Source organism: Phaseolus vulgaris, chromosome 7 (assembly GCF_051622355.1).
Source record: "Phaseolus vulgaris cultivar YP4 chromosome 7, ASM5162235v1, whole genome shotgun sequence".
Classification (NCBI taxonomy): domain Eukaryota; kingdom Viridiplantae; phylum Streptophyta; class Magnoliopsida; order Fabales; family Fabaceae; genus Phaseolus; species Phaseolus vulgaris.
In genome coordinates, this window is record NC_143504.1 from 50387989 (window position 1) to 50402564 (window position 14576).

Genomic DNA, 14576 nt, shown 5'->3' on the forward strand with positions numbered 1-14576 from the left:
TATTGTGTCACCTGCTATCAGACCATTTGTAAATATCTAATTTCATGCACGACTTGACAGCCTCGACGTGATAGGGTGTGTTGGAGATCCCTTATTGATTAGAGATAATAAGGTTGATTCATACTATACAAGTGGACACAAACCTCATCTTACAAACTAATTTTATAAGGTTGATTTATATTTAAAATTCACATTTTAAGAAAAGTCGTGCATCCTAAGAACGGATTTGATTAAGAAGAAAGTATTCAATGAGAATAACAAGTTCAGTACAAAGTGTAAGTACACAACAATTATGCATGAAGATCACAACTTTAGTTAAAAATTATACAAGTGAAGTCATGTATGGAGGTGAAGACTTTAGTTGTATAATTTTTACACTACATGATAACCCACCTCCCTCATGTCCTAATACATCTATCGAGCAAGACCCACAAGATGACATTCAAGACAAAAAAAAATAAAATAATTTCATGTTGAATTCCTTTACTTAATCTAATAGTCTTATTTCTTTTATTTACTAATACTTTTTTTACACAATTAAATAAAATACATATACGACACATTAATATAAATCAAATTAGACGTACTCAAACTTAACCATAACACATATTAACATTTAATAAAAAAAACTATTTTAGTATTAAATAATTTATAAAACCAACAAATCTTAAAAATTCATTCACATATATATTAATAATAAATTAATTAAATAATTAAAAATAATAATTTAGTACGTATTATATAATTTGTCAAAAAAAATTATTACAATTTAAAAAAAATACATTACTCAATTAAATAATTTGCTAAATAATTTTTGTACCAAATTTATTTTTAATTACTTTTTTTTATTAATTATTAAATTAATCAAATAATTATTCCTTACAAATTTTGTTAATTATATAAAATCAATTTTTAAAATTATATAGTTTTCTATATAAATCTTATTAAAAAATTCATTCACCACATATATTAATTATTATTTTTATTAAATCAAAATTATTAAATAATTGAAAACCAAAAATACTTACAAATAAATTGTACATGCAAAATACGACTTATGTGTACTTCCATTTTGTGTTCATGCAGAACACGACTTATTTGTGTTCATGCAGAACACGACTTATGTGTACTTTGATTTTGCGTGCTCATGCAGAACATGACTTATGTGTACTTAGATTTTGCGTGTTCATGCAGAACACGATTTATGTGTGCTCGCACTTTACAGTAAATATGTAACCGTCACTGACAACTTTTTTCTTAATTAAACTCATGCTTAGAGGTATGAATTTCTCATTGATACATACTATACCAAAGTCGTGTTGTTAAACCTTAATTTCACTTAAAAAAAATTCAAGATTAGAAATTGTGGAAATTAAACATAACTTCTTTGTTTGAAGTTGTTCAACTCAAACACAACTTACCCTAAGTAAAATTTGATTTGCCCATTATACGTAATTAAAATTTGTTTTGCCCATTGTGATAAATTCTGGGAAAAGTTGCACCATTTGATGCAAAAACCTAGATAGGATCTAGCTCTCATAAGAGATTCTTAAATATCAATGTTTCTACCAAATCTGAAGCCTCCCAACCTGTATATTTTCTTTTATCAAATGGCAACCTATATATTTAATATTCCTGCTTCTGTCCATTAAGTAGAGTTACACACTATTTGCCACAGATATCAAGGACACCTTAATTACACACGTCCAAATTTATACGAACTACATATGATAAATGCAAGAGTGAAAAAACAAAATTAGTTACAATGTTAATTAATTCGTATTCAGCCATAAGATTTAATTTTGTTTACGTAATTTAATAGGAGGAGGAAAGTCACATGCTATATGAGAAGTTGGGAAAACATAAGAAGTTGTGTATGTGTGTTTGGGTGGTGTTAGTAACAGAATATTTTGCTATTTTGGGGGAAATGGTAACTAGAAGGGGAGAAGATAGAATGAAAAAAGGAGGAGGTTGGAATAAACAGTTAAGGAATAGTGATACATGTTATTACCAAAGTAAACAGTAATAATCTGGGAGACTTGAAGTCAAATATGTGAATGACACACAAGCACACACACGGCACAAGAAGCGTTGGTTTGTTAGTAGTGTGTGTATGGCGTGTGTATTGCTTTGCTTCTCCTTCTCTTTCTCTTCATGCTCTCTTTTCCTTGTCTCGCTCTAACACCAACAACACCCAAAACCAACAACGACAACAACATTGGACGGTGCCCGGTTCATCTTTACGTAGTTTTTGTGCCAACAATCGAACCCCATCTGGGGATTTGGCCCCCAAAAGCCGCCACTTGAATTCCCTGCCCAGATCCATATCGGTTCCACGTCGAATCCAACAGGGACAAAACCACCGTGGTGTGCTGTGATTTACTTGGCAGGATTGGAATGCAAAGTTAATTAATTTATTCGTTATCGTAGCGATGGTGTCGAGCCAGGTAGTGAAAGTGAAGAGAAATACGCTACGACCATGCATGACATGCCCTCTCTGCCATAACTTATACAAAGATGCCACCACCATCTCTCTCTGCCTTCACACCTGTTCGTCTCTCTTACCCTTCGATTTCTGTGCTCTTTTGATTTCTATGCTGCTCATGATTTTTTTTTCCGGATTTTGACGTTGCTCAAGTTTACCTACCCCGCAATCTGCAATGCATTGCTCTTTCTTTAATCCCTCTGGGTTCTTGCTCATCCTTGTTCTTGTTCTCTAATTTATATCCAATTGCCTGGATTTTCATGATTTGGGTTTTCAATGCGCTTGTTTGATACTTGTGATTGGTGATTTCGATGATCTGGTTTCCTACGAAACCTTCGTCTTAGATTACTGCTGTAGCGTGAAGAGAACGTTAAATAATTGTTTTGTGGCTTTGGTAGAGCAATAAGATTGACATGATAGCTGGGCTTACACGGCTAACTTTTCTGTATGTGGTTTATTGGTTGTTTGGATTTCTGTGATTTCACGGGTAAGGAATGGAATCGTCCTAATTGTGTTTTGAGGTGGCGTACTGTTGTGAAGTTTTTTGAGGATACGATGGACTTTCATGATATGTTTGTTTGGTAATTCGAGCACCGTGTGATGTTTATGACATTCCTGAATCACACACTTACGTCTTCTTGCTTGCACATGTTTTGAGTTCATTTGTGGACTCTTGCAAGGATCTTCTGTGCAATTCACTGAAGTATCACTCGAACACCAGTTTGCAGGAAGTGCATATATGATAAACTATCGGATGAGGAGATGGATTGCTGTCCTGTGTGCAACATTGATTTAGGCTGCCTTCCGGTGGAAAAGCTCAGGTCGGTTGGTCTTTATTTGGCAACTTAATATTGCATTTTGTGCAATTTATGATTTCTTTTGAACTGGACTGAACTAACATTCTGCTGGAATTTCTCGTTGGGGATGCATTAATATCTGTTAACTTTGTCTATTCTGTTTCGTCTTCTCCTCGTGATCAATCTCTACCTTTTTCTTTCTTATTATAAAACCTATTTATCTGGTGTGAGCGAATGAAGGTTGTGGTCTGGAATATCTCTCACTGTGTCTTGCAAATTGTCATCACTGAACTTATTCTCTTTCTTTAAGTAGGATCTATACTTTTCTCTTCCCTACTTTAAGATATGTTAATCACATATATATATAAGTTGCACCTGTCTTGAATTTTGTCACAGATAATTGTTTAACTGTTGACCTAAAGAATTCAGATACAGAATTCTGTATAATAAAAATAGTATCTATTATATTGTAGAAGACACCCTTCATCCTAAAGTCTAAAGACTGCCAATAGCTTAACATTTTCAACTGAGATTGAATCTTATATGTGAATTTCATTTGCAGCTCGTGACATTTGGTGAAGACTGATATTTTAATATAATAGATCTTCAATATGAAACTCAGATTGACGTCTTCCCACATCTTCAAGCATTTTAGATTTGAATGAGTTATTCTTAGAGGCTGCATGAATAAATTATTTCTGTAGATTTATATAAAAACGCAGTTTAGTAAATTTGTTGGAAGTTTGCAAAATAATCATGGATTCCTATTGATTATATACAGGTCAGACCATAATTTGCAAGATATAAGGGCAAAAATTTTCCCGTTTAGAAGAAAAAAGATCAAGGCCCAGGAACCTTTGTCTTCAATATCATTGCCAACTAAAAGGAAGGAAAGATCACTTTCATCATTGGTAGTCAGTGCCCCCAAAGTTTCAATGCAACCCGGCTTTACAGGAAAGAGAACTAAAACCAGTACAAGAAAGGCTGCTGCTTTACGTGGATGCAGTTTTCTTCTTGAAGAATCCATAAAGAAGGAAGAAACAAATGGTGAAGATAATACGGTAAGCTCAATTTTACTGGATTCGTGAACCTTTTTTAAAATGTAAGTAAGATGCGGGCTGTTGGGGCAACAGGAACTGGTGTTAAGTTTTCTATTTGTGTTTTGGACTTCTTCTGGTTTTTATGTGGCATTAATTAAGTCTCAGTTTTAAGTGATAATGGTTATGTAAGTCATGCACAATGTGATCATGGTTATGTAAGTCATGCACAATGTGATCATGGTCATGTATAATCATTGGTTCCTTATATGGTTGTAGGATTCTTTCATGGCTGAGCCTTCTAAAAAGCATAAGCCTAATGAAGATAAAGAGAACAGTGTGGAACATGCAGAAGGGAAGGTTGATCTCTGGACACCACTGAACTGTCTTGTTGAAGCTGCCAACAGAACAAAGTCCTCCAGGTCAAATTCACAAGCAACTGCTGTTGCCAAATTAGAGTCCCTAGTTACTCCTCATGGTGGACAAAATATACCTGAAATTACAACCAAAACAGACCTACCTGCTTCTGTCCAGAGTGAACTAAACATTCCAAAATCCAAAAATAAGGATACTGGACATAAAACATTATTTGGGGACGACAAGGATGCAAACAGCTTGCCTTCAGGACCAGTGAAGAGAAGAAGGTTGCGTCCTGCTGGTCAGAAAAGAGTTGCAGCATCTGAGATGTCTGCCTCATCCCCAGCTCCACTAAATGCAACAGGGAGCAAAAGCAATAGAAAAAACAGTCCTATTTGGTTTTCATTGGTTGCTTCAGAGGACCAGTAAGTCTTTTTATATACAACAATCATATTACTTACACAATGTTGAGCTTCTGTGGTCATTAAAGAATTGATTTTATTGTTCAGGAAAGGAGATGTTCCCTTGCCACAGATCTCAGCATGTTATTTAAGAATAAAGTAATTCTTCTGATCTCATGCCATTTTGTTTGTCTAATTATTTTATTTATTTATTTTGAATTTAAAGTTTTTCTTTGGCTAGGACTATGACTTTGGCCTGTGAATTGAATAGAATATAACTTCTTCTCATTTTGGTGTCAAAATTAAGCTAACAGAGAATAATAAGATATAAAAAGTGCGTTTTATACGCTCTATCATGAGTTCACAAGCTTTAAGGATTATATTGGAACCCAAGAAAAAAATATGTTACTGCAATCAAAGATATGACTGACAGATGTTCAGGCAAACACTCCCATCTTGTATTCTATGAAAGTTCAGGATGCAAATAGTAAAAAATTAATGTTTCAAATTTTATAACTTAGTTTTAGACTTACTCATTTCCTCAGAACAACCATAGATTCAAAAATAAGCAAATTAGTGATAATTGTTTTACAGCTTGTTTGGTTTCACTCCGCACAGGAACACATAAGGGACTCGGAAATCCAAAGCTAATCTGTTTAGCTTCTCCCTTTTTGTGGCTTTTTGTGGGAATCAAACGTGACACTTTTGTGACGCAAAATCAAACAAGCTATAAGTCATATGTCAATTTCATTTTGCTGTGCTATTCTAGGTAGCAGATGCACAGATTGGTGATTATTGTCTGAATCACAGTTTTAGGGAAGGAAAACTTAACTTCCATTTTGAATAATTTGAAATGCTTTGACTTTTCTGGCTTTCATTGTATTGTTGTTTTATCCCTTTCTTTTTCTTTCCTAGTTTTCTTAAATATATTCCCTTTTTTATGATAAGAATTTATTAGTGATGATTATGTAATTCTTTGTTTCTGAGCTCATCACAGGGATGGTACTGTGCCCGTCTCATTTATTCAAAAGTACCTTGTGAAGAAACTTAATCTTTCCAGTGAAGCAGAGGTTAGTAAATTATAATCACTATCTAAAAAGGAATTTCCCGCACGTTCTCTCTCCTCTCTTTTTTTCTAATTAATTTTGGTTTAAGGATGTAATTATACAGAAAGTTTGTGGTCCTAAATTATTTGCTGAATAAGGTTGTCTAGAGAAATTATAGGAAACCAAGAGCACAGCGCTGTCCTTGTTGGCATTGGCTGAGGCTATTACAAGAGTAGAGTACAACTATGAAGCCTAGAATTTATGGGCTGTCTGAGAATTTTACTAAGCTTTGTATGCTTCTAGATAGTAAAAGACAGTAAATATTACAAATGCACACAACTGCTGACACGAGTCCATGCACCCACATGTAGAGAGAGTGAAACTATTGGAAACAAATTTCTTGGGTTAAAGTTACCAAGTAGGCACTAAGAACTGAATTAACATTGAAGATACTGAAAATAGGACAATACCTGAAATTCGCATATATTGATCTCAAGTTTTGTTGTCTCCTATGCATCTCTGTTCCTAAGGTCCAGTTGCATCAGATATAGCTATAGATAAACCACCACATTATAATGGGAAGATCTATGTGAATTTTAATAGCCTTATGATTTGCATGTTATTGAACCTTCAGTTGTCATAAGATTGAACTTATTAACAAATTTAGTTTTCAGAGCAAAAGAAATAATTGAAGTTTTACGTAAGCAAAATCTGGGTGCTATATATTGTTAGTGTTTGTAATTTGCACAGGTGGAAATAATGTGTCGGGGTCAGACAGTGCTCCCATCATTACAACTGCATAATTTAGTAGATCTATGGTTCCGGACAGCCTCAACCTCAAAGAGGATACCAGCATCAGTAGGGTCCTCAGCCAAAGATTTTGTGATGGTTTTATCGTATTGTCGAAAGGCCTTGTCCTCTTGACTATGTATATTATTTTCCTCCTTATTCAACTGTTTCGATAACATATTACTGCCTAGAGATTTGTTCATTTTGGCGAGGAATCTGTACCATTTTGTTTTGCTAGTGACTGAGTATGTGCAGCCACCATTTTTATTATTTCTGTTTCATTTACTGTTATTCTTTCCATCATCTAACATTTAATATTTCCCTTTTGTCAAATCATGTTTCCCCCTTTGTAAGCATCAAATGAGAGTGGTTATAACTTATAAGTCAGAAACAATGTTACGCCCACTTCAACTGTGTTAGTTGCATTTTTTATACTTTTGTTTGAATGCCAACTTTCTTCACACTGTTAGTTCAGTAGATTTTCCGTCCAGCTCTCTGGAAAACGCTTTTTTTTTTAATGAATTGTGGATGTGGATGTTTCCAATGTTCACCAGTACTCTTCCAAAATTCTCTAACCCAAGATTCAACGTTTTCAACATAAAATGGTTATCATAAGTTGGATGGTGGAACCAGAGCTAGTGTTTACCTGTCTTATCCGACCACGTACCTAGTATTATTATGAGATTATTTATGAAATCAAAGTAGTGTTGTTTGATTGGAAAAAAAATAGTGTTGTTTGATACCAAAATAAATTTTTAAAAAAAGAGTTGAAGTTCCATGTTTTTTTTAAAGGTAGTACTGTTTTTAATATTATGCATTTAAGTTATCTCTGGAATGGGAAAGCAAGGATTTAGTTAGGAGACACTGAATAATAGTAAGAAAACAAATTAGTAAAATACAAATATAAATTATTTTTCTCTTATTTTAAGAAACAATTCCCATACGTTTTATTTACTCAAGTGATATTTTAAAAATTATTTATTTCATGAACACTTATTTTATGTTTAGCAAAATATGTTTTTAGTTTCTTGAATTTTAGAAATTTTAAAATTTTATCAGTTAGTGTTTTTAGTTTTTTTTTTTGTTAAACAATAACTGGATATTTTTGTGTTGAGTGTAATCTGGCTTCTCAGGTGAACTGTAAACTTGATTTATATCTTAATTGCTCAAAATTTTGTTAATTAATTTTAGTCTGTCAACAATTTTTCTTATCAATCTTTGTCCTTAACTAATTGCATGTCATTTTTTTATTTCTTAAATTTAATTTAATTTGGCAATCATATGACTAAATGTTATAATATCAAAGCATTTGGTGTGATTATAAGATATTACAAATTTGTTGACATTTCATAAAAATGATTTTAAAAATAAGAAAAGTAATTTATAATCCTTTCCTATTCTCAATCTTTAAATCCTTAAAAAAAATGTTTTCACACTCTTGAACTCGAATGAGTTTGTGAAAGTAGAAATTGAATGTGTCAAGTTTATAGTCAGGTGGGTTGGTACCTCGACTATAGGTGGTGTTGTCTTGAATGGATTGGTAGGTCAAATTATTTTTTTTATAATTATTTTTATTGTTATAAAAAAATATATTATAATAAATTACTTTTTTTTAATTTGATTAGTTATTGTTTTTAAATCGATCAATTATGAAATACATAGCTATGTAATTTTGTTAATATTATTTTTATAAAATTATATATATTTAAAATTGTATTATTTTTAATTGATTATTCATAAAAATTATAAATATTAAATTTATAAAATTATAAAAATTATAAAATTATTTATATTATAATATAATAAAAATGTGAATACATATGTTCTTTCTAGTATTATTAAAATATTTATGATTTAATTAATAATTTATTTAAATATAAATGTTTGTTTTAAAATATTTATTATAAAACTGCGAAATTAATTTAGTCTTAAAGTGTTTTCTGATTTTTTACTTTATTTTTAAAGAAAATTATAAAAATATTATTTTGTACTGTTTCATGTATAATGAAGTATATTTTAAAACAAAATAAAATATGAAAACGAATCGTTTTGCATGTCTCTTCATTCTAAGTCTACCAAATCCTATTACCTAACAAGGAGAGAGTCATTAGTAAACCAGGTATAGTTGTTGTCATCGAAACCCTAATTTGAATTCGAATCACAAGATGCAGCAGGTAATGTAAAACCCTGATAGCTCTTGAGATTGCACTGCCCTGTGTTATTTCTTCCGATTTCATGTAAAAGCTTATCACTTTTTTTTAATCCGAAAAGGGGGGAGGATCTGAGACGGAAGTGACATGGGAGGACCAACAGAACATCAACAAATTTGGAAGGTTGAATAATCGCTTTCATGAACTTGAAGATGAGATCAAAATCGCCAAGGTATTTTGTGCAACTGCTTAATTCGCAGTCAATTTCTACACTATCTGCCCTTCTGTTTAGTGTATGTGCAGCACATTTTTATATTTCTCGAAATCCATCTATGCTTAAGATTAAGAATTTAGGACGAGCTCCAAGAGTTAATGTAATGAATTTCATTTTGCAAACTGAGAACATCACCAGATTGAGTTTACTGGGATTCATGTAAATTGAAAGTGGAAAAAGGGTAATCCAAAAGTAGTCTTGAATTACTGTATGTAAATCCTGATATTTTTTAGGTTTTCATTGGTCAAGAACAATATCAATATATCTATCTATCCGTGGTGGATGTCTTTTGTAGAGACTGGATGTAAGTGAATAATTTCTTTGCATCAATATCAAAAGTTTTCCTGGATCCCTGTGAATTGGATCAGGATATTCATGTAAAAAATCTTGCCTACACTCTTTAGCAGCGAACTAAGAAGAACACATACATACTGTGCGAAGTTAAGAAAATTGTGTTTCAATTCTAAACTAAATCAGAGGAAAGAGAGAAGACAATTACATGATTATATCCTCCTAAATTATGTATGTGGACTAACTAGTTCTAATTTTGATTGAGTAACCTTCTCAAGTAATATCCTCAACACAGGCACAAAAGGTTTAGATTTTGGTTTTATTAATTCATCTGCTTTACTCTGTTTCAATATATTTAGACAAACGCACAAAGAAATAATGAAATTTAGTTGTTGTCTTGTTGGTGAAGTGTCTGTTCTGCTTGTCCTGCTATGGATTTAATTACACTGCCATCCAAGCATTTTGCCTTGGTAAATTTATTATGGCTTTTGTTTTTCATATGATGCAAATACAACAAGGTATTTTTTACAGGAAACAAATGATAATTTGGAGGATGCAAGCAATGAGTTGATTCTCACAGATGAAGAGGTGGTTCGGTTTCAAATAGGGGAAGTGTTTGCTCATGTGCCAAAGGATGAAGTTGAGAACAGGATTGAACAGGTGAAAGAGGTGACAACTCAAAAATTAGAAAAACTTGAAGAGGAGAAAGCATCTATAGTTGCTCAGATGGCTGAACTGAAGAAAATCTTGTATGCAAAGTTCAATGACTCAATCAATCTTGAGGAGGATTAGTGAGTTCTTGTTGATAGATATGTACTTGTTACTTTTTTGTTAATATGACCTGTTGGACCTCTGGAATTTGACTCATTTTGTCTCTTTCAATTTTAGAATGTTTGTTGTCTTGCTTGAACTTCTTTCAATCGTTGGCCCTAGGTTTCTGCTTTCTTTGGCTTCTTGCATTTCATGTTCCCTTAATTTATCCTCAGGGTGGGGTGTGCCTCTTATTGTCCAAGGTTGTCTTAGTTTAACTAATAGTTTTGAGATTAAGTTCTAAGTATAGTTGTATTAAGTTTTTGTAGTCAAGCTCGAGTAATCAAAGATGAAGTAAATTTTTAATCTCTTTAAGAAAAATTGAAGTTTGATTTTAGTTTCTCTAAACTGTTTTTGAAAAACAGTGCTTTTAGTATTCTAAACCATTATTTCAAATACTTTTATTTCTTTTCTAAAGGGTTATCTAAAATATTTTGTCAACTAAAAGTGGTGCATTTTAAAATTAGAAAGACTTGGAAGGAATACAATATTAAGAGAGACCAAAACTTATCTTTAAAATTTCTAAGATATCGAAAACATTTTACTGAACAAATTTCCTCTAGGGAGGAGTATTAACAGAAAAAAAATGTTATTTCAAACTGCATCGTTTACTGGTTACAGTTGTTGTTGCAGTTATGGTTACAGTTGTCGTTGCAATTACATAACTCGACCCTTTTATCTTTGCAAATTTCAAAATGTTTTTCGTTAAGTTTCTGATTTTGCATAAAAATATTTGTTATTTTATTTTATTATTCCTTTTTAATTTTTAGTACAATAAAAAAAACTTACAGGTTTTAAATATCTATTAGTTTTAGTTTGGATTGAAATTCGCCAAGGTAATTGAACATGTTTATTTACAGATGGTTATCAAATAAAAATAATAATATATAATTTCAAAAAAGAAAGAGTTTTAATATCCAATTAGGAATATCTCATCCCTGTCTAATTATAAGATTTCAAAAAAATGAACCATTTTCCATAATGAAGGGAATACTCCAATCACTATTAGTCTAAATTGAGAAAGTATATCCGATTTTAGAGTCCAAATAAAGGAGGATCTACAAACCATTCTAACTTGGTACTTTGATAGAGACCAAGACTTGTTACTATAAGCAAAATTTCAAGTAAGCTTAAGAAGATACACATTATTTTTATGATGGAGATTAATAATCTTTAATCCTCTATTTTCAAGAGGAAAACAAATCTTAACCCAATTAACTATAATTGTCTTTTTTTTCATAATATCACCCGTACAAATAAAATTTATGTTCCACTGCTCAACGTGCTTAAGAATAGAAACCGACCATTTATATATGTTAAAAGTATAAGCTAGAAAGCCAGTAATGACCGTATTAACCAACTGGATTTAACCCATCATGCTAAGAGATTTCTCTTTCCAAGATGCTAGCTTCAATTTGACTTTACTTGACACTTTGGAGCACCAACAAAGATAGGCACCCCTAAATAATTAAAAGGTAATGCCCCATGACTGCAAAAAAGAAGACGTTGAACTTTGGTAACAAATCTTACAGAAGTATCCATGGTGAAAAAATTACTTTTAGAATTATTAACACATTGATCAGAAAAATCACCATATGTTTTAAGAAAGATACTCAAATTTCTAAGAGACTTATTATCTGCCCTTAGAAAACAAAGATGTCATTAGTGTATAAAATATGAGAGGGAGTGATGTAACCGATAGGACTAGCCATATGCGGAATCTTCTTATCATTCACAAGCTTAGAGATGTCTCTACTTAGAACCTCCTATGCGAGGCAAAAAAGCAAGGGAGATAAATGATTACCTTGTCTCACACCTCTACTACAAGGAAAAAAAAATTTCACCATACTGTCATTTATCCTGATACAAAACATAGTTGAACGAAGGATTGTACTAATCCAATTGACAAAAAAGGAATGAAAACCAAAGTGTGTCAAAACTAACAATAAGAACTTCCAACTCAAAGTGTCAAATGCTTTATGAATATATAATCTGTAAGCCACATTACCTCCTCTAACATTTTTAGAAAACATGTTAATAACTTCAGAAGTAATACCAATACAATCACGAATTTGTCTACCCGACACAAACTCATATTAATTTGGAGAAATGATTCTAGTAGACACAGTATTTTGGGAATGTATCAAATATTTAATATAATCGATTATGTTATAAAATTTATATACATAATCGATTATATATTTTATTATAATTATATATAATAATTTTATTTTTATTATAAATATACTTAATATTTTTGTTTTGTAATACGATTTTATATTTATTTTTATTTTATTTTTCTTTGTCCTGTTTATTTTTTTTTTGTTTTCGGCATGTCAAAACAAAACCTAGGATAAATTGAGAAAATCATCAATGTTGACATATCTTTTCACGATAATCTTTGTATACAGGAAAAACATGATTTTCATTGTTCATGTAAATATACTTTCCCACACTTCCACCCAAACTACTTGATCCAAATAGTGAATATTAATGCAAATATTTTTTGTAAATATAGTATTTTCATTTAAACTAACAATGTTCGTTACCGTCTCAAATTGTGACTTCTAATATGTCATGAGGTATAGAAAAGCAGTCGTCCACAATTCACAAAGTTTACATGAATTACAAAGTCACCATTAATGCCACACCATGAAATGTATTCTCCAAATATATGAGAATTTGAAAAGGGAAGCCCTACATTTTAAATTAAGAGTAGATCTAGCAGACAAAAAACTTTAAATGACATAAAATAAGTTATTCATCACAGATTTTTTACACACATTTATAATTTTTTATACATTAAAATTATTCTCTGTTTTAATTTTTTAAGTTTTAGTTCATTTTCTTTTAATAATAATAAATTAAGTTCAATATATTTGTTTTAATTTTTTTTATTTTCGGTTCATCTCACCTCAGTTCATTGTCAATGTCTATGTAGCTATTGTTTTTGGATTTTATATTTTTAGGACTTCAAATGAATATATAATTTATTATATTTGGATTTTTTTATTATTTTCTATGATTTTTGAAATTTAATCACATATATATACTAAACTTATTTTGTGTAATTTTCAATTTTAGAAATTATATCTTCGTGTCCTTTCTTCTTCTTCTTCTTTTCAATTTTTGCTTTGACTTTTTGTCTTCTTCTCTCAACTTCGTTTTCAATTTTTTCATTAATGGAGAACTAATCTTGACAATCAAAACAAATCAGATTGAATTTAGAGTTTAGAATTTAGAATAATTAGCTACAAATTATATTGGATGTTACTTTGGTTCTTATAACTCATTTAATTGATTAATTGAATTGAAATTGCTTAATTGTCAAAACTTATAAGAGAATTATTTGGGTATTGAATTTGTAAATTGATTTTTTTTATTTAATTTATGTTTTTCAATTCTAGATTAAATACAATTAATACATTCTTTAGAAATCGACTTGTACTTTGCAATAGAAAAAAGTTAAAATATTTGGGTTTTTTTCTTGAAAATTATTGATGCAACTTTCAAAACACACCTCCAATATTTCATACCTTATGGCTTCTTAGTTCCTGTACACGTTAATAACCATCAAAATGGACAGGGCCATAAACAATGGGGAGACATCTTGCATGTCGTCCAAAGAATAAGCTTCATGACTAGCATCCTCCAAAACAACTAAACATCAACAATAAAATTACTCTCATTTTAATAATAGTGGCATACAAATCAAGAATCATATTTGGAAATCACCAAAAATTAAAATATTCAAGACAAATGACATTGTCACACCAGCATTCATGATTGCATTCATCCTCTCTCCACACATAAACATTATAAAAACCAGAGGGAGCAAAAGCTGGTTACTAATTCAAGCCAGACATGGGGGCTGCTCATCATTGCATATAATATTCACCCACGCTTCACTACAATCTTGCAATACCTTTCTTCCCAAAATCCCCTCTTTCACCATTTCAGTGTGCTTTACCTTATTCCCACCAACATTCAGAACTAGACTTCTTCTTTCTTTTAGCTTAAAGAATCAAGAGAAACCCCCCAAAAAATTGTTACAGAAAATTGACAAAATAAAGAGCAAGCCAAAATAAAATATGATAGGGCCCCTGTAAAAGACTTGAGAAAACGAACAATTCGAAGAC

The 14576-nt window shown here is 31.2% G+C and overlaps 2 protein-coding genes across 4 annotated transcripts; both read left to right on the forward strand.

The window, feature by feature from the left end:
* Window positions 1-1872: 1872 nt before the first annotated feature.
* On the forward strand, window positions 1873-7317 carry LOC137829923 (E3 ubiquitin protein ligase DRIP2). Of its 2 annotated transcripts, none has more exons than XM_068636947.2 (7): window positions 1873-2550; window positions 3207-3306; window positions 4064-4343; window positions 4599-5101; window positions 5186-5236; window positions 6075-6147; window positions 6874-7317. In XM_068636947.2, the coding sequence occupies exons 1-7, from the start codon at window positions 2433-2435 to the stop codon at window positions 7045-7047; spliced, it is 1299 nt and encodes a 432-aa protein (XP_068493048.2). In that variant the 5' UTR covers window positions 1873-2432; the 3' UTR covers window positions 7048-7317. The 2 variants fall into 2 exon arrangements, with proteins under 2 accessions (XP_068493048.2, XP_090161127.1); XM_090305001.1 differs by lacking the exon at window positions 1873-2550 and adding an exon at window positions 2805-3057 and having other exon boundaries at window positions 3190-3306.
* Window positions 7318-8946: 1629 nt separating this feature from the next.
* On the forward strand, window positions 8947-10547 carry AIP3 (ABI3-interacting protein 3). 2 transcript variants are annotated; one of them, XM_068636948.1, is made up of 3 exons: window positions 8947-9086; window positions 9184-9294; window positions 10159-10547. In XM_068636948.1, exons 1-3 carry the CDS (start codon window positions 9078-9080, stop codon window positions 10417-10419), a joined length of 381 nt encoding a protein of 126 aa, XP_068493049.1. In that variant the 5' UTR covers window positions 8947-9077; the 3' UTR covers window positions 10420-10547. The 2 variants fall into 2 exon arrangements, with proteins under 2 accessions (XP_068493049.1, XP_090161384.1); XM_090305258.1 differs by having other exon boundaries at window positions 8947-9031.
* Window positions 10548-14576: the final 4029 nt, after the last annotated feature.

Excerpts from the sequence above, each read along its gene's own strand:
- LOC137829923 (XM_090305001.1), top strand. The coding sequence starts at position 2,933 with ATGTGGTTTATTGGTTGTTTGGATTTCTGTGATTTCACGGGTAAGGAA. Across the intron at positions 3,058-3,189 it reads ACGATGGACTTTCATGATAT|TATCACTCGAACACCAGTTT; the intron begins GTTTGTTTGGTA and ends AATTCACTGAAG. Across the intron at positions 5,102-5,185 it reads TTGGTTGCTTCAGAGGACCA|GAAAGGAGATGTTCCCTTGC; the intron begins GTAAGTCTTTTT and ends TTTATTGTTCAG.
- AIP3 (XM_090305258.1), top strand. The coding sequence starts at position 8,966 with ATGTCTCTTCATTCTAAGTCTACCAAATCCTATTACCTAACAAGGAGA. Across the intron at positions 9,032-9,183 it reads GAGAGTCATTAGTAAACCAG|GGGGGAGGATCTGAGACGGA; the intron begins GTATAGTTGTTG and ends TAATCCGAAAAG. Across the intron at positions 9,295-10,158 it reads ATGAGATCAAAATCGCCAAG|GAAACAAATGATAATTTGGA; the intron begins GTATTTTGTGCA and ends TATTTTTTACAG.